Source organism: Cyprinus carpio, chromosome A18 (genome assembly GCF_018340385.1).
Source record: "Cyprinus carpio isolate SPL01 chromosome A18, ASM1834038v1, whole genome shotgun sequence".
Taxonomy (NCBI): domain Eukaryota; kingdom Metazoa; phylum Chordata; class Actinopteri; order Cypriniformes; family Cyprinidae; genus Cyprinus; species Cyprinus carpio.
The window spans coordinates 3,093,352-3,112,278 of NC_056589.1; the positions used below are offsets into that span (position 1 = coordinate 3,093,352).

Sequence of the window (18,927 nt, forward strand, 5' to 3'; positions counted from 1 at the left end):
TCGGCCATGAAGCAGGAGCAGCAGTCACACACATCACATCACATCTGCTGATGAAAACACTTTCTACAGAACTTTCACTAAAAAGATTACATTTTCTTTTAAGCACAAAATATAATGTACAAATTGTTAGGAACAGTATTAATTGCATAAATAGAATATACACATTACCGGTCATAAGTTTGGAATCAGTAAGACTTGTAATGTTTTTTTTAAAGAAGTATATTATGGTCATCAAGGCTAATTTTTTTTAATCAAAAAAAAAAAAAAAAACTACTGTACAGTAGATATGACTTGACATGGAAACTCTGCCTCTTTGTGGTGAAATAATGCAAATGCACGAGCACTAAAAATATTGCAGAAACAATATTCACTCAGAAATTGCTTTTATTATTATTATTATTATTATTTTATACAATGAGGAAGAACTCCACTCTAGATTCTCAACAGTTTATAACAGTTTTCAGAATTTATTGAATATTTGAAACATTTATTTTGGTTGTTAAAAGTATGTGAAACAGAAGGCATCTCTTTTTCACCAAGATATTCGTCTTTAGTTGGGCTTTTATTATGTGCACTCCTTCTCTGGGGTTATTTGAAATCTTTTGTGATTAAAATACGATTAACTTAAAAAAAAATAATAATAATAATAAAAATAAACTATGTAGAGAAGAACACTTTTGGAGAATGCATTTGTTTATATGTATGAAAATACTCAAATGATGTGTTCAGTCGGTGGTCGCAGGTTTCTGTTTTTAACACGCCCACCGAACATCTTCAGCACTGCGGACAGCAACCGCGATCCAGGGCGGTGATTGGCCAACGAGGTGGAAGAGGGCGGGTTCAGAACGTAATGCGGCACTCCTATTGGTTAAAATCCGTAAGCGTAGTCACTGCTGTGTCTGGATATGCGGGGGAATGTTGACTCGCACTCAGTGAAGATTACAACACACTTTATTACAAACAATCTGAAGAACCGAGCGTCTCTGATGACTCTAGTTGTTTGTGCTGGTGTTTGCTCAGGAGTGAATGAGTGTTTAAGTGTGCACTAGAAAGCCATGCTACTGTAGAGGCCCGGTGTGCAGAAGGTAAGGCGATTATTTCCCTCTCCATTGAGTGTCTGTTAATGCTCGAGCTTAGCTTGAGCTGCTCTGATGGATGAGTTTCATTTGCTCAGTGTCTGCAGTGAAAGGCCGAGAAACTAACAAATGCAGCATCAGGGATGTGACAAATAGTCTGAGGACACTAAATGTTGCGATCCGCGTTGAAATGAAGGTTAAAGTGTCAAATATACGAGTCAGTTTAAACACTCTCTCTCTCTCTCTCTCTCTCTCTCTCTCTCTCTCTCTCTCTCTCACACACACACACACACACACACACACACACCTGTGATCCTGCCTCTTAATCCAGCAGCTCTCAATTCACTCCCAGCCTGCAGACATAGAGAAATTAAACACTGTTCACTTCAAGACAGTTCAGTCTCTCTGATTGAAACTAAATGCAGTTCTTCAGCTGAACTTTGAATATATGATGATTTCAGAGATCTTTTTGACCTCTGACTCCTGTTTGTCCAAAACAATATTCAGAGGCACACGTATGTATGCTAATATGTACCTAAAGTACTTTTTTTGTGTAGTAGTATTGCAGTAATTAATGTTAATATACATGACGTTATCAGTGTCAAGCTGGGAGTCATTAAGATCTTTAAGTGTCTTTGAAAGAAGTCTCTTCTGCTAACAGAGGCTGCATTTATTTGATCCAAAATACAGTAAAAATTGTACTATTATTACTATTTCAAACAGCTGTTTTCTGTGTGAATATCTGTAATTTATTTCTGAGATGCACAGCTGTATTTTCAGCATCATTACTCCAGTCTTCAGTGTCACATGATCCTTCAGAAATCATTCTAATACAGGTGCTGGTCATATAATTAGAATATCATCAAAAAGTTGATTTATTTCACTAATTCCATTCAAAAAGTGAAACTTGTATATTATATTCATTCATTACACACAGACTGATATATTTCAAATGTTATTTCTTTTAATTTTGATGATTATAACTGACAACTAAGAACAATCCCAAATTCAGTATCTCAGAAAATTAGAATATAACTTAAGACCAATACAAAGAAAGGATTTTTAGAAATCTTTGCCAACTGAAAAGTATGAACATGAAAAGTATGAGCATGTACAGCACTCAATACTTAGTTGGGGCTCCTTCTGCCTGAATTACTGCAGCAAAGCGGCGTGGCATGGAGTCGATCAGTCTGTGGCACTGCTCAGGTGTTATGAGAGCCCAGGTTGCTCTGATAGTGGCCTTCAGCTCTTCTGCATTGTTGGGTCTGGCATATCACATCTTCCTCTTCACAATGCCCCATAGATTTTCTACGGGGTTAAGGTCAGGCGAGTTTGCTGGCTAATTAAGAACAGGGATAACATGGTCCTTAAACCAGGTTCTGGAAGCTTTGGCACTGTGTGCAGGTGCCAAGTCCTGTTGGAAAATGAAATCTGCATCTCCAATAAGTTGGTCAGCAGCAGGAAGCATGAAGTGCTCTAAAACTTCCTGGTATACGGCTGTGTTGACCTTGGACATAAGAAAACACAGTGGACCAACACGAGCAGATGACATGGCACCCCAAACCATCACTGACTGTGGAAACTTTACACTGGACCTCAAGCAACGTGGATTGTGTGCCTCTCCTCTCTTCCTTCAGACTCTTGGACCCTGATTTCCAAAGGAAATGCAAAATTTACTTTCATCAGAGAACATAACTTTGGACTACTCAGCAGCAGCCCAGTCCTTTTTGTCTTTAGCCCAGGCGAGATGCTTCTGACGCTGTCTGTTGTTCAAGAGTGGCTTGACACAAGGAATGCGACAGCTGAAACCCATGTCTTACATACATCTGTGCGTAGTGGTTCTTGAAGCACTGACTCCAGCTGCAGTCCACTCTTTGTGAATCTCCCCCACATTTTTGAATGGGTTTTGTTTCACAATCCTCTCCAGGGTGCGGTTATCCCTGTTGCTTGTACAGTTTTTTCTACCACATCTTTTCCTTCCCTTCGTCTCTCTATGAATGTGCTTGGACACAGAGCTCTGTGAACAGCCAGCCTCTTTTGCAATGATCTTTTGTGTCTTGCCCCTCCTTGTGCAAGGTGACAATGGTCGTCTTTTTGGACAACTGTTAAGTCAGCAGTCTTCCCAGTGATTGTGTAGCCCTACAGAACTAGACTGAGAGACCATTTAAAGGCTTTGCAGGTGTTTTGAGTTAATTAACTGATTATAGTGTGGCACCAGGTGTCTTCAATATTGAATCTTTTCACAATATTCAAATTTTCTGAGATATTGAATTTGGGATTTTCCTTAGTTGTCAGTTATAATCATCAAAATTAAAAGAAATAAACATTTGAAATATATCAGTCTGTGTGTAATGAATGAATATAATATACAAGTTTCACTTTTTGAATGAAATTAGTGAAATAAATCAACTTTTTGATGATATTCTATTTATATGACCAGCACCTCTATACTGATTTGCTGCTGATTTAATAATATGTTGACTTTGTGCCCAATTATTTGCTGTTTTTATTGTATGTTGACTTTGTGCCCAATTATTAGCAATTATTATTGGCGCACAATTATTAATAATGGTTCTTATTATCATAACCCCCCCCCCCCCCCCCCCCCCCCCCAGATTCTTTGATGAATAGAAAGTTCAAAAGAACAGCATATATGTGAAATATTGTGTAACATTATTTTGTCCACTTTGTGTTTGAGTATCATGCTTTCCACAGAAAATGTCAGGCGGCACAACTGTGTTCAACATTGATAATAATCAGAAATGTTTCTTGAGCAGTAAATCAGAATGATTTCTGGAGATCATGAGACATTGAAGACTGGAGTAATGATGCTGAAAATACAGCTGCGCATCACAGAAATAAATTACACTTTAACAGATATTTACACAGAAAACAGCTGTTTTAAATTGTAATAATATATATATATATATATATAATTTTCACATAGAAAACAGCTTTTTTAAATATTAATAATATTTCTAAATTTTTCCTGTTTTTGCTGTATTTCTTGTCAAAATTTTGATTTATTCCAAACTCTGTGACAACATACCCCTTCATGCCCTACTGTTGTTCAGTGCTCTAGAAACGTTCTGAATGTTCACTGGGTTCATCATATACATGTTCTTCACTTATAGGTTCACAACTTTTAAGAACAGGTAGCAGTCATTATTTTCCCAATGGCTGGTAAGGGCCCTAAATCACTCCATATATTTAATTCATGACATTACTAGCACAGCAATAACAAACAGTACTTTACATTGATGCATTTCTCTGTGTGTTTGTCCTGTAGAAAAAAACTTTCCTCCTCTGCCGGGCTTTATTCCTCTGAATCCGTGCTTCCACCAGGACTTTGAGGAGATTCCTGACCAGCACCGGACCATGTGCAAGAGACTCTATCACCTGTGGATCTGTGAGTCTGAAAACACACGCAACTAACCTGTAAATAACACTGAGTCTAATGCACAGAGATTCTGTGGGGAACATATCTACTCATGTTCTGTCTCAGACACCTAGTGGTATAAACTTGCATTATTTGGTAATTGCATGGAGTCTGTGGAATCATTGTTAAATAAATAAATACATATTCAGGATATGTCATTAAGGTTTGTATATTTTTACATATATTTAATTTTTCAAGTACTTTTGCCTGAAAAGCCAATCAAATGATCAAGATGTCGTACACATCTTGAAATATTACTAAATAATATTATCTTGCTTATTATTGAGATGAAGTGTGCTTAATTGTATTGGATGTGCACTTGTAGTGTATTTAAAATCTTAAAACTATAATTTTTTGAAAAACTGCTTGCAGGTAATAGAATATTAATGTAATAATAAAAGGCTCTAAATACACTTAAGTACACTTACTTAAAAAGTAAATGTTTAATTGTGCTAAACTGCAACTTCATCATGACGAACAGGTAATAGCAAATAATTGTAATTATTAAGTATCTGTATGTTTTACATGTTTATTTGGCATACAGTATATCTTGCACATAACTGATATGACTGAAAGCTGGGTAAGCCTACTAACTTTAGTGGTGTTTTTTTTAATTTGTTCACTTCATTAATGACATCAGAAAGCTTATTTTTTTTTCTTTTTTTTTTTTTTTCTGAGGGGTTTAAAAATTGATCCAGTATTAAATAGAGCTGAGAAACACTGGTCTAATGTGAATGACAGCGTATCAGACTGTTTATACATTAACGACTGTCGTCTCTTGCTGTAGATCCTATCTGTAGCTGATCCTGCCAAAGGTATCCTCTGTGTGTTGCTTTGGGGTGAAATGGCATGCTTTTGTACAAATTATTCTTATTAACAATAATTATCAATATTATTTATTTATGTATTACATTCTTAGAATTATTTAAAATATTTTTCATGCATGGAACCTATATATATATATTGCTTTTGAGTGAAATGGCATGCTTTTGTACAAAGTCTTCTTATTAACAATTATTATTATTATTATTATTATTATTATTATTATTATTATTATTATTATTATTATTATTATTATTATTATTATTATTATTATGGAACCTATATATTATTTATTTTTATTATTATTTATTTTTGTGTGTGTGTGTGTGATTTCATGGAGTAGACTGCATCTCACAGTTGTGTGTGTAATCTCTCGTCTGTCAGTCTTATTTCTTGGCTAAACTGTATGCAGCTCTGTGTTGATGTATGTCGTTAGTTCAGTTTAGTAGTTTTGGTTTGTGTGGTTAATCTTTTTGCTCTGTTTTTTACTGTGTTTGTAGCTGTGACCGTAGGCTTTTGGGAAACGCAGCCCTGTTGTGATATTCTGTTCTGTTTGCAGTGTACGGAGTGACGCTGCTGGTGAATTTCTTGGGCTGTATGGCGTGGATGTTTGGAGGAGGAGGAGTGACTAACTTCGGGATGTCCATCCTCTGGGTTATTCTCTTCACCCCCTGCTCTTACGTGTGCTGGTTCAGACCCATTTACAACGCCTTCAAGTGAGCTCCACACTACTAGTTTATTATCAGATTATATTTTACAGATTTTATATACTGATTGTTTATATATATATATATATACATATATATATATATATATATATATATATATATATATATATATATATATATATATATATATATATTATAGATATTTATATTTATCATTATTTATTTATTATTTTTGATCATTCATATTATAAGAAATATATTAATATTTGTTAATAGAAAAACAACAACAATAGTATTTATTATTATTATTATTATTATTATATGGTAAAGGTCTGATAAGTCCATTAATAATAATAATAAAGTGGTTCAGACCCATTTACGATGCCTTTAAGTGAGCACCAGTCCACTTGTTTATCAAATAATTTTTTACAGATTTTATTTAGTGGTTAAATTATATATATATTATATATATAATATATATATATATATATATACAGTACAGGTCAAAAGTTTGGAAACATTACTATTTTTAATGTTTTTGAAAGAAAGTCTCTTCTGCTCATCAAGCCTGCATTTATTTGATCAAAAATACAGAAAAAAATGTAATATTGTGATATATTATTACAACTTAAAATAATTGTTTTTAAATTTATTATACTTTAAATTATGATTTATTTCTGTGATGCAAAGCTGAATTTTTAGGATCATTATCACATGATCCTTTAGAAAATCATTCTAATATGATGATTCATTATCAAAGTTGGAAACAGTTCTGCTGCTTAATATTTTTTCAGAACATGTGATACTTTTTTAGGATACTTTGATGAATAAAAAGTAAAAAAAAATATATAATATGGTGGTTATTTTTTTAAAATATAAATATTTAGTAATAACAATATACACTACTGGTCAGTAAATTTGGGGTCAGTAATTTTTTTTTTCTTTTTTTTTTTTAATAAAATCAATACTTTTATTCAGCAAGGATGTTATTTTAAATTGATTAAAAAGTGATAGTAAAGAAAATATATTATTAGAATATATATTATTAGATTTTTTTTTTTTTTTTTTATAAATGCAGTTCTTTTTAACCTTTTATTCATCAAATATATTAGACAGCAGAACTGTTTCCAACACTCATAATAAATCAGAATATTAGAATGATTTCTAAATGATCATGTGATAGACTGGATGTTACATGTGACACTGAAGGCTGGAGTAATGAGGCTGAAAATTCAGCTTTGCATCACAGGAATAATTATTTTTTTTTAAAGTATATTCAAATAGAAAACTATTATTTTAAGTTTGTAATAATATTTCACAATATTACTGTGTTTTTTCTGTATTTTTGATCAAATAAATGCAGGCTTGATGAGCAGAAAGAGACTTTCTTTCAAAAACATTAAAAATAGCAATGTTTCCAAAACTTTTGGTCTGTACCTGTATATATATATATATATATATATATATATATATATATATATATATATATATATATATATATATATGATATATATATATATATTATATTATTGTTATTAGGAAGAATTGATTCATTATGCATTTACCATACTATGATGGTGACGATGCTAATTATTGTTATTATTAACAATAACAAATATTAATACATTTATAATTAATAGATAATAATTCTGACCCATTTACAATGCCTTCACGTGAGCATCAGTCTGCTAGTTAGAGATTTTAGATGTTAAATCTAATTTAAAATAATTTTGTATTTATCATAATTTATTATAATTTTGTATTGTATTAATACATTTATATTTTATGAAATGTATTAGGATTTATTATTCATCATCATAAGGTAAAGGTATATAAGGTATTATTATTATTATTCCTATTCTTATTATTATTATTATTATCCTTCATGCCTCCCTCCCTCCTTTCTTTCTTTCTTTCTTTCTTTCTCTCTCTCTCTCTCTCTCTCTCTCTCTCTCTCTTTCAGGACTGACAGCTCATTCTACTTCATGGCGTTCTTCTTTGTGTTCATGGCACAACTTTTCATTGCTATAATTCAGGCCGTTGGTATACCAGGGTGGGGTGTTTGGTAAGACTGTGCTATTATGCTGAGAAAAAAAAAATAATAATAATAATACTGAAATATCAGGATGCTAACATACATATCTGCTTGCTGACACTAGAATAATTCATTATTCTCCGTATCTTCTGGTCTGATCTCTGTGTTTCAGCGGCTGGTTGGGCACCATCTCCTTCTTCGGCACGAGTGTCTTTGCCTCCATCATCATGTTGATCCCCACCCTCATGTTCACCGCAGTCGCTGTCATCTCATTCCTCGTGCTCACAAAGGTATGGCCCTCTCTGATCTGGCTTTGCCTCATTGCCTGCCTGTAGTTACAGCTCGTTTAGCTGAAGACTAGGAGACGGTTTGTTGTCTGGTGTCTTTTTTGTTGTAAATCTTTTGTTATTTATTTGATTTTTATAGACTTTTTTAATAAAAATTTTAGTTAATTCGTTTATTTATTAATTAGTTGATTTTTATATCAGTTTTAGTTATCTTAGTGCATCAAGTAACCACATTTTTTGGTTTTAGTTTTAGTTAACTATAATAATCTTGTGATCTATATATGTATATCTTGAAACTAATATTATTGAAAAAGGGAGACACATATATAACTGTTTCACACCACCATTAAATAAACAAAAAAAAATAAAAACAATTAAATTTAATTGTTAATTAATGTTTTAAAGTTTATATTAAATTGTGTTTTAATAAACTTGTGTTGTGCTTTAAAGATGTACACTTATTTTGGAGTTATCACTAGAATATCACACCGCTGGAAAAGGCTCTCAGCCAATCAGATTCGAGGACCAGAATGAACTGCTGTATAAAGTTAATATATTTAAAATCTACTAAACTTTAACTTCATCATTGCAAATGTCTAAAAAAAAAAAAATAAAAAAAAAAAAATATATATATATATATATAATATATATATATATATATATATATATATATATATATATATATATATATATATATACATGTATGGAATGATATTCCAGACCATATTCAAAAGGAACTGCGTTTTCAATTTGAATATTATTCCATATACATGAAATAGAAGTTTCAATAGCAATGACATTAAAGTATATTTTTAGCTTACCGTAAATGCTTGTCAGTACATTCAGCAGTAACGATAACCATATGTGACCCTGGACCACAAAACCAGTCTTAAGTGTCAACTTTTCAAAATTGAGATTTATACATCATCTGAAAGCTGAATAAATAATCTCTCCATTGATGTGTGGTTTGTTAGGAGGACAATATTTGAAAATCTGGAATCTGAGGGTGCAAAAAAATCTAAATATTGTGAAAATCATCTTAAAAGTTGTTCAGATGAAGTTCTTTAGCAATGCATATTACTAATCAAAAATTACATTTTGATATATTTACGGTAGGAAATTTACTAAATATCTTCATGGAACACGATCTTTACTTAATATCCTAATGATTTTTGGCATAAAAGAAAAATGGATAATTTTTACAAATACAATGTTTTTTTGGCTATTGCTACAAATATACCCCAGAGACTTAAGACTGGGTTTACAATCCAGGGTCACATATTTCGAAGACAATAGAAGTAATTATGCTTAAGTGGGTAAACAAACTCTCTTAACTTCAATTAACTGCATTTAATATTAATTACATTTAAAATACATTTCATTGTATTGTATATGTCTAAAAACATTCAGTTTGAACTTGAGTATATATGAGTAGTCTATTTCAAAGTATGCTTAAGTGTATTTCTTTTCAATTTGAACATTGCAGGTTCATAACTTCTACCGTGGCAGTGGCGGCAGCATGAGTAAAGCGCAGGAGGAGTGGGTTTCTGGCTCCTGGAAGAACCCTCCGGTGCAGCAGGCGTCTCTGGGAGCGATGCAGGAGCCGCAGACGCCACAGTACTCCACGCCCAACTACGACAACACCGTGTGAAACACAGCCAAAGCATCGGTCATCAACACCCGCTGACCGCCAAGTGATGCGGAACGACCCGACTGATGCTTGGGATCTTTGGGTTTTTACTTGAAATCTGTGTTTTTATGCATGCTTTTGTATCTGTTTTAGCTTATTTGCTCCCCGCTTAGGAACATATGTTCTGAGAACTTTCTGCTGACGTTCCCACTGAGTTATGAAAACATTATTCTCTCAACATTCAAACATTTTTGTGCATTATTCTCTCAACATTCAAACATTCGTTTTGAAAAGTTTATTTTATTTTTTTTTGTCGTTAGTTATATTTTTATGATGTTTTGGATATAAAACATTCCACTGAATAATGCATAAATAACATATCAGTGCTAATGTTTTGAGAACATTATTAAAGCCCAGATAACACTGAATGAACATTGTATTAATATTACTGGAAGAATGTGTGTTCATAACTTTGAGAGTTCTCAGGATGTTCAGTTTAAGTACATTCAAATAAGTATGATCTTGGAAAAGCTGGAAATATCAGGGATTTATTTATTTATTTATTTATTTGTTTGTTTGTTTGTTTATTATTATTATTATTTTTATGTGATTTGTAGGAATTAATACTATAAAATATTAATAAAACATTTAATACATCATGGAAATTCCTGAAGTGAATTGAAATGAAAAAGCTAGAATCAGTTTATGAAATGATTTTAAAACATTTTTATCCTTTAATTACAAACAACAAATATATATATATATACATTTTTGTTGTGAATATGTATTTTTCTAGTTATTGTTTTAAATGATTTGATCTTTTAGAATCTGCTCAAGTGAGAGCAATCTCTGTGAAGTAAAATAGTTTAGTATTCATGAACCACTAGAAGATTGCTCTAATTAGGAGTTTTCAACTAAAAACTGAAAAAAAAAAAAGTTTGTTTATGAAAATGATACTTTTATTGTCTCTGTGTAAACTATGTAAACGGTATCATCCTGAGCATCACATGTTCAGTCTGTAGGTATGTGCATGGACTTGACAACCATAATAAAGCATTTTCACCGATCTGTGTGAACGGGGATCGTTTGTTGGTGTCTGTGCGCAAAATATTTGAAAAATGCAAAGGAAAAATGTTTCTGTTTTTAGCACATCGTTGTTGCGTAACCGGACACTTAGACATGAGTTTTATTTGAGATATGTGTACGTGTAGAAAATATTTACAGTAGTATGAGGGGCTTCTTTGTTTTTTCTGGTCACTTAAATGTGGTTTGTAAGAACGCAGAGCCACTGAAGAAGCCGTCCTGTTTGCTATTTTCTTTTTCTTTCGTATACCTGAATGTGAAAAGGGAATTTAATACAACGTACCTTTGACATTTAGACATTAGTTTTCCTGTGTTACTGATACATGACTTGAATTTAAATAAAGCACCAACATCTAAAATCATCGAATGCATCATCTAAACCTGTTTGTTCTTTTTTGGGTTCACTTATAATGTAGTGTTTTTTTTGTCCAGGGGGGAGTGTTGTTGTTGTATAATATGTTTATTTGATTGATGGTCAGTCTCTTTGTTTGAATGGTGTTATCCCGACACACACCACCCAACAGACTTGAACAACAGCACTACTTTGTCAGGCTAAGAACTTGATTCTCAGTTGCAATTTTGGACATCCGTCGAGCATGTGTCTGCCCCCAGATTAGATTGCATGGATTCGTCTCATGCTCTCTTTCTTTCTCATCATTTGTATCTCTCTGTGCAGAGCAATGACGGAATCATTCACATTAGAGTCTGAAGCATCCCAGAAGACAACAGCACTGCCACAAACACCACCGACGTCCTCTGCTTTAGCGGGAACACACTCGCTTTGCATTAACACAGAGGCGACGTAATAAAACTCAGAGATCGCATTATGAAGATGAGCATATTTCCCAGCTTAAGCCAATTGTTTTATAAAGTATAACCAATAAAGTCAGCACCATCACAGTGAAAAATATGTTCCTTGTATCAGTGAATACTGACTATTATATCATCTCAGACCCGGATTGTCTTGTAAAGGTACATTATTTATTATTTTATCTGTTTACTGCAACTCAGTAGACGGTATTTCTTCTTTAAGCGAACATAAATAATGGTGGAAATTCATGTAGAACGCAGATGAAGTGCAGTAAACCATTTAACTGTTTGCACTACAAACCACTGTGTTCATAATTAAGATAATGCATTAAAATTATATTGTAAGACACACCAATTTGTGTGGACTTCTATTCAGCATTTTATATTTAGAGAAATTGCATGTCATAGGATGTCAGTTTCTACTGAACGTGAAGATATTTGCAGCTCAAAATTTTATCTGAAGCATTCTCTTTAATTTTTCTTTATCATTTATTTATATAATTGTGCATAATAATGCTTGCAATTTAAGTGTTTGTTTTATTATTCATGCCACAATAATAAATGTCTTATAGAAACTGTATAATATGTAAACCTATACAGTCAGTACACCATACTTATACAAATGAACTAAATCTATGCATTTCTGTGCATTCAAAGAGCTGGCATCTAATAGAAAATAGACTTGGATTTAAAGATCGCTGGCCTCTAGTAAGATCCTGGCTCACTCTAGAGGACAACATTAATAAATCTTCATCTTTAAGTTGAAATGGCTGTTAGTTTAGAATTTGCATCATCAACTCATTAGAGGGTAAATTCAGCTTTTGGGGGATCGTTCTGAAACTAATTACATCAATATAGTTCCACACATCATATTATAGTATAATTATTAATTGTGTAATATTAAATAACACAATAAAATTATAATCAAACTTTACATGTGCTTTAGTATATTAGTCAACACATCAAAATAAGTGTACTTCTTTAAAGCACGACAAAATATCATTAAATCATAATGATTTAAAATGTACTTTAAAATAAAACTTTCAAATTTGACATTATTACTAAGAGTAGAATGTGCTTAAGTGTGTTACGAAACCGTCATTAAAGTGTCTCTCTTTAAGTCACTTAAGTAGCCTTTTATTTCATCAGTATTATATTATCTGCAAGTTTTTTTGTTGTTATGAAATCGTTGTGTTTTTTTGTGGTATATATATATATATATATATATATATCTATATATATATATATATTTGTTTTTTTGTATATATATATACTGTATACTTAAGATTTGAAGTATACTACAAGTGCACATTCAATATGGTTTAGCACACTTGTTTTTCGTAAGAGTAGTTCCTGGGCTGATTCTCAAAGTGTTCTTGGCCTGGGCCTGAAGGCATGATAAAGTAATGGTGGCTGGGACATGACTTCATCTGTCTGTTTTGGTATTCGGATCTCCATGGCAAGTGTGAGACAACAGCCGGCTCTTCCAGAATGCTGCATTATCACCCCAAAATCAACAGCCACTACTCAAAAGAAGAGGATTTCATTCTGGACCGGCCCATGGTTTTGACCTTATTGTGATGAACACCATCAAGGGGAACATGACGGGGAATTCAAGCACGGTAAATATATTGGTTTTAGATCATGATGTGGTGCAGAGAGGTCGGATAAAGGAGGGAGAAGAGGAATAAAGTGTATTTGAAGGGGAACACAGAGGGAGTCAGTTCTCCAGCGAACAGAGCGGCTTTGTGTCCTCCAACTGAAGTGTGCGAGAGCTTCATCCTTGAGTTTTACAAACACACACACACACACACACACGGTGTAGGAATGTCTGTGTTATGATGGCTAATGTCCTCTGTCTCTTTTATTGAATTCTCCTTCACTTTATGATCAACACGCTCTTGAGCATCACAATCACAGTTCTGCTTTAAATATCTGAGGAGTTTCTTACTTGTTTCACGATATAATAGTCGATTTAAGAAATTTCACATTGCAAATTCTGGGTCATGAACTGCTTTATTTGCTCATGAATATATACAGATGCCCAAAAAAGTATATGAACACTTAATTCACTCTTAAAACATCATTGCACCAAACCAAGCTCTCTCTCTCTCTCTCTCTGTGTGTGTGTGTGTGTGTGTGTGTGTGTGTGTGTGTGTGTAGATGTTTGTATGCACAAGGAGTCTGACAACAGCCAGTGCTGATCTCACCATCATCAGTCCATCTGCAATTACATGAAGAAACAGAATAAACTGAGACAGACTAAATCCAGAAGAACTGTGGCGACGTCTCCGAGAAACCTTCCTGCAAACTTACCTGAAAAACTATGCACAGGTGTATAAAGGACAAAAGCTGTTTTAAACAAAAAGGGTGGTCACACCAAATGTTGATTTGATTTAATTAATAGAAGTTAACTGATAAATAAAATGTGTTTATGACATTATTTTTGAAAGCATCCTTTTTATTTTGCAGGAAGGTTTCTTCAAGTGTCTTGGAGACGTTGACAGAGTTCTTCTGGATTTAGTCTGTCTCAGTTTTTTTCTGTTTCTTCATGTCATTCCAGACGGACTGATGAGATCAGATCTCTGTGTGCGGCACTGGCTGCTGTCACTGGATTATTACAATTGATGGCACAAGAATTGTTTGGAAATGTAAACAGCAAAAGACTGACTTTTGTTGGTGGTGAAAATACTAATGGCCTAAGTCTTTTGCACAATAGTGTAGGAAACTATTACTCAATATTGTTCTGTAATTTAATCACAGTTACTTGTAATTGCATAAATACTGTACAGACTATAAAACAATTCTGTATAAAAGAGTCATGAATTTAACACCAAAATCTAAGGCCAGGTTTCACATACAGGGCATATCTTAAGTCAGGACTTGGGTTTAGTTAAATAAGGATATTTAAGTAGCTTTTATAAAAATAAATAAATAAAATAAAAATAAAATCCTTAGAGAAATACATTACTGGTGTACATTACTCTTGAGACAAAACAATGCCACTGACATTTTTTAGATACGTCAGTGCAAGTTATTTTCAGTTATGACAGTTTAAACATGCATTTTAGTCTGGGACTAACCTTAAGCCTTGACTGTGAAACCGGGCAAAAATGTACATTTTAACTTAAATGTAACCTTCTCCCTTTAAATACTGTGGTCAGTTAAAGAATAATGAATGCACTTTTATTTTATTTAATTGAAAGAATTAAAAAGAATTAAAAGAATTAAAAGAGCAGATTAGCATCTATCCTTGCGAAGGTTGATATAGGATTTAGAAAATAATTTGTAATAAGTAAAAATGTAATGTAATACTGTTGAATACGTAATTAGTAGCTAGTAATTAATTGTATAATATAACACTGTATTTTATACATAAACACACACACACACACACACACACACACATATATATATATATATATATTAGAGAGAGAGAGAGAGAGAGAGAGAGAGAGAGAGAGAGAGAGAGAGAGAGAGAGATGGTGTGTGTTGTTGAAAGTCATTGAATAAAGCGATCTGGTAGATCCATGTTTTGAGGACAAAAGAAATCAGTTTGTCATTCGTAATCTTGCGTTACATCAGCTGTTGTTTGTCTGTTGTTGTCTACTTGTGAACAGCATTCATCACGTCCCTGCAAACAAACAGATAATGCAATCCAAACTTTATTTAAACTTTTAACACCTCTGGCTGAATTCTAGACTTCTTCTTCTTCGTTTTTATTTAATGATGGGACTCATTGGTTATGAATTATTATCACGCCTGTAAGCTACTGATATAAGCTATTTCACAACATGATGTGCTATTAAGCATCGTAGTTCTCTCGAGTAACATGATATTATCTTTATTTTATGTCTGGGTCCCAGAGATCCCAGTGCTGTATTTGAGATAGATCGATGCATAGATCTTTGTGTTTCATTTATTTGTTATAAAACAGAAAATACGACTGATTATGCTCCTTAGATCAGTGGTGAAACAAGTTCAATTCCAGCTGTGAAGCAGCTCTAGAGGACATTAGTGTCATTATTCAGCTCAATTCAGTTCAGTTTAGTTCAATGACTCCGTTGCATGGTCTGAACTGAACATTCATGCCTTGGTAAAGGTCCTGTGAGATCTGAATCGGCTCTCTTGAGCCACCGTGTCCCAAAGTTATCAATGTTTTAAACCCTCGTGGATTTAAAGCCTCATCAGGACTTAGAAGCTACTGATGAAGAACCTGTAAAATAATCAACTCTGGAGCCGTTCCCAGTCATTTGTTCCAATCGTCTGAGAGTCTATAGACGAGCGTATCCCTGGGACAATTTTGCCCTCTGTTAGCATCACCTCTGTAATGAGAATTTATTCATTGCTCTCTCCGTATGGCCTGCCTTGTTGTCTCAGGAACGGACCATTTGCACGTTTGCAACCGGCCGTCATTATTAAAGCAAACAAGCCGCTCGCCGAGGCTGAGGTGAAATATCTTCATGCTTTTGTTTTTCACTGTAAGTGATAGTTGAATTATTTACCACGGCGCTCGGTCTCCCTCTTCACATCTGAACGGTTCGAGATAATCTCCCACTGAGTCCGAGTTGTTAATCATTTGATTTAATGGCGGAGAACGGCTCTAGTCTGGAGATAAATCACAGCGACATCCAGACCACCGCGTGGTGTGAGAACAGAACAAGCAAACTCGTGTTTGCTCACTACACAAACATCTCATGTTGACTGCCTGCTCTTTAATTTTCTATTTACTTAATCATCATAAGTCATGCTCGATGAATATTGAACAGCAGATCAAACGCTCCGTTGGATTTGTTTATAAACCATTGGATTTCTCTAGCTACGGTTTTACGTCCACCCAAATAATCGGATTGAAAAGCTTTCCCAGCTAACAAAAATATGTTCTAAGAAAGTTTTTCTAACACTGCATAAAAAACATGTTTTAAAAAATGTGTATACTTGGTTGTACAGACACTAAAGGAACATGGAAGGATTATGAGAATGTTATTCTTCGACGTTCTTTTGGACGCTCTGAAACAAGTAACAACATTTTAAAAACCATTAGATGTCTGTTTCAGAAATAAAATATTCCATGGACGATGTATAAATAACGTTTTGTGCTAATGTTTTGAGAACATTATTAAAGACCAGATAACTCTGAACAAGCGCTCTGATTAACTTAACTGGAAGAACATTTGTTCATAACTTTGAGAAAACCTCAAAGCCAAAGTTCTCTGATCATTCCCTGTTTGCTCGGTTCATGTAAACACCTGAATTAAATTCCAGTTGGATTGAAGGCGTTGGCTAAACCTGAAACAATCTGATCAACAAGACAAAAACTAAGCAATTAAGTAAATGCTTGAATCCAACTATTTTATCATTTGGGTTCAAAAATACCCTGCACACCTGTGCAATACCACAATGCATGTCACATATGTCTATGAACCGGTCAGTGTAGTATTTACTAAATATTTGTCCTATAAGTTCATCAAGGCTAAAATTTCAGCTATTCTCTGGTGACAGGCTTTCTTCGTTTCTGTATATTATGATTACCGAGTCATAACGAGCTTCATAACGTGCATAACTTAACTGAAGAACTGTTACGTGTTGTTGCGTCACTCGAGTGTTTGACTCCATCTGCCCTCAAACATGAAATATGAATGTATTTTCCACTGTCTTTCTTGAAATGTTCTATATCCCAACCGAGAAGACCATCTTGTTAGTCTAAGCTGGTTTTCAGACAGTCTGTCCAAGCTAGTTTAGATGGCCTTCAATCCTGAACAGGCGATAAGGTTAAATCCTCTCTAAAACCACCAAACCCAAACCAGATCAGCCTGTTTAGTTTGTATGGTTATGGTAGTATGCGAGTGAAAGAAAGAAGGTTGGTTTGGGTTTGCTGGTCTAAGCTGAAATACCAGATTCTTATGATTCATATTCGCCCTTCTAATCTTCTGGCCTGTATTTATATTTCTCTCTCTCTCTCTATTCACTGTCATCTTTGCTCTCTTCTCGTTGAGGGCTTGCAGACCTCATGACCGTTCTCTCAGTGAAGGAAATCTGGGCGGTCAGCTCGCGCACGTGTTTACTCTAAATCTGAAGCACACGTATTACTTGGCGCTCGGCTGAAAATGGCTCCTCGTTCTGTTTTTAATCTGATGTCATGTTAGTGGAATTCACTAATAGGTCTCTGACTCGGTCTTACCCCTCTTATTTGGCGACATTTGCTCACTGAAAACACACAAGCATGTAGTCTATAAACTGCACAGTTCACACTCACTAAAACGGATTTTCACAACAGTGAAAAACTCAAAATGTAACATTAAAAACATTATTTGTGCTAAATAGTACATAGCCAATACTAAATAGCCAGTAAAGTAGAATGGATGTTTTGAAAAACAAACAAAAACTGCAATAATAATAATTATATTTATTTATTTATTTATTTATGCATTTATTTATTTATTTATTTATACAAGCATGGATTCATTCATATTTATATACCCAAAAAGGGTATCAGCTGGTGGTTTGTTTTTTTATTTGTTTGTACATTCCAGGTTTTGTGATGATAGATAGATTTTAAATTTGTACTCCAGCTTCCCAAAAGCTTAACAAAGACTCATTGTGTTCTGGTTTGTCCCTCTTGTAAACTTTGCCATCACTGTCTTTTTCTGAAATGACATGTTTATTGGTTTTCATATTAAATATCAAAGCAGACTGATACAAAACAAAAAAAAAAAAATTTATTATGAGATTCTGATGGAAAAACCATGTGCCAAACCCTCGGCTACCCTTTGCAATCGTCTGTTCAAGCTTGCATGTGTGTTTATTTTGAGGAAGGAACACGTTTGAAGTGTTCTTAATTGTTTCCTTTCTTGCACTTTAAGTATTTAACTGGGACGATTTGAGAAGTGTAGATTGTTCTGAGGTGCAGTGGATGTGATGTGAATCTTTGCTCTGCCTCCGGGGTTATAGAGTTCTTATTACTGGCCTAATTCTCAATCAAAAATGTTTTTTCGGTACACCAAAACTGCTGGCATTCACTACAGTACATGTTCTGTGCAAACACAGATGGCCACTTTAGCAAACTTTACTCAAAAA

General features: G+C 33.7%; 1 protein-coding gene across 1 annotated transcript; it reads left to right on the plus strand.

Annotated features, from left to right (window-relative positions):
• The first annotated feature begins 707 nt into the window (after positions 1-707).
• LOC109109025 (secretory carrier-associated membrane protein 5-like) lies at positions 708-10,202 on the plus strand. Its single transcript, XM_042774769.1, has 7 exons — positions 708-1,085; positions 4,211-4,259; positions 4,366-4,485; positions 5,897-6,053; positions 7,969-8,070; positions 8,213-8,330; positions 9,814-10,202. Exons 2-7 carry the CDS (start codon positions 4,253-4,255, stop codon positions 9,976-9,978), a joined length of 669 nt encoding a protein of 222 aa, XP_042630703.1. The 5' UTR covers positions 708-1,085; positions 4,211-4,252; the 3' UTR covers positions 9,979-10,202.
• Positions 10,203-18,927: the final 8,725 nt, after the last annotated feature.

Bases quoted from the DNA above. Each gene is read 5' to 3' on its own strand.
- LOC109109025 (XM_042774769.1), top strand. The intron at 6,054-7,968 runs GTGAGCTCCACA...TCTCTCTTTCAG, and splicing joins CCCATTTACAACGCCTTCAA to GACTGACAGCTCATTCTACT. The intron at 8,071-8,212 runs GTAAGACTGTGC...TCTGTGTTTCAG, and splicing joins ATACCAGGGTGGGGTGTTTG to CGGCTGGTTGGGCACCATCT.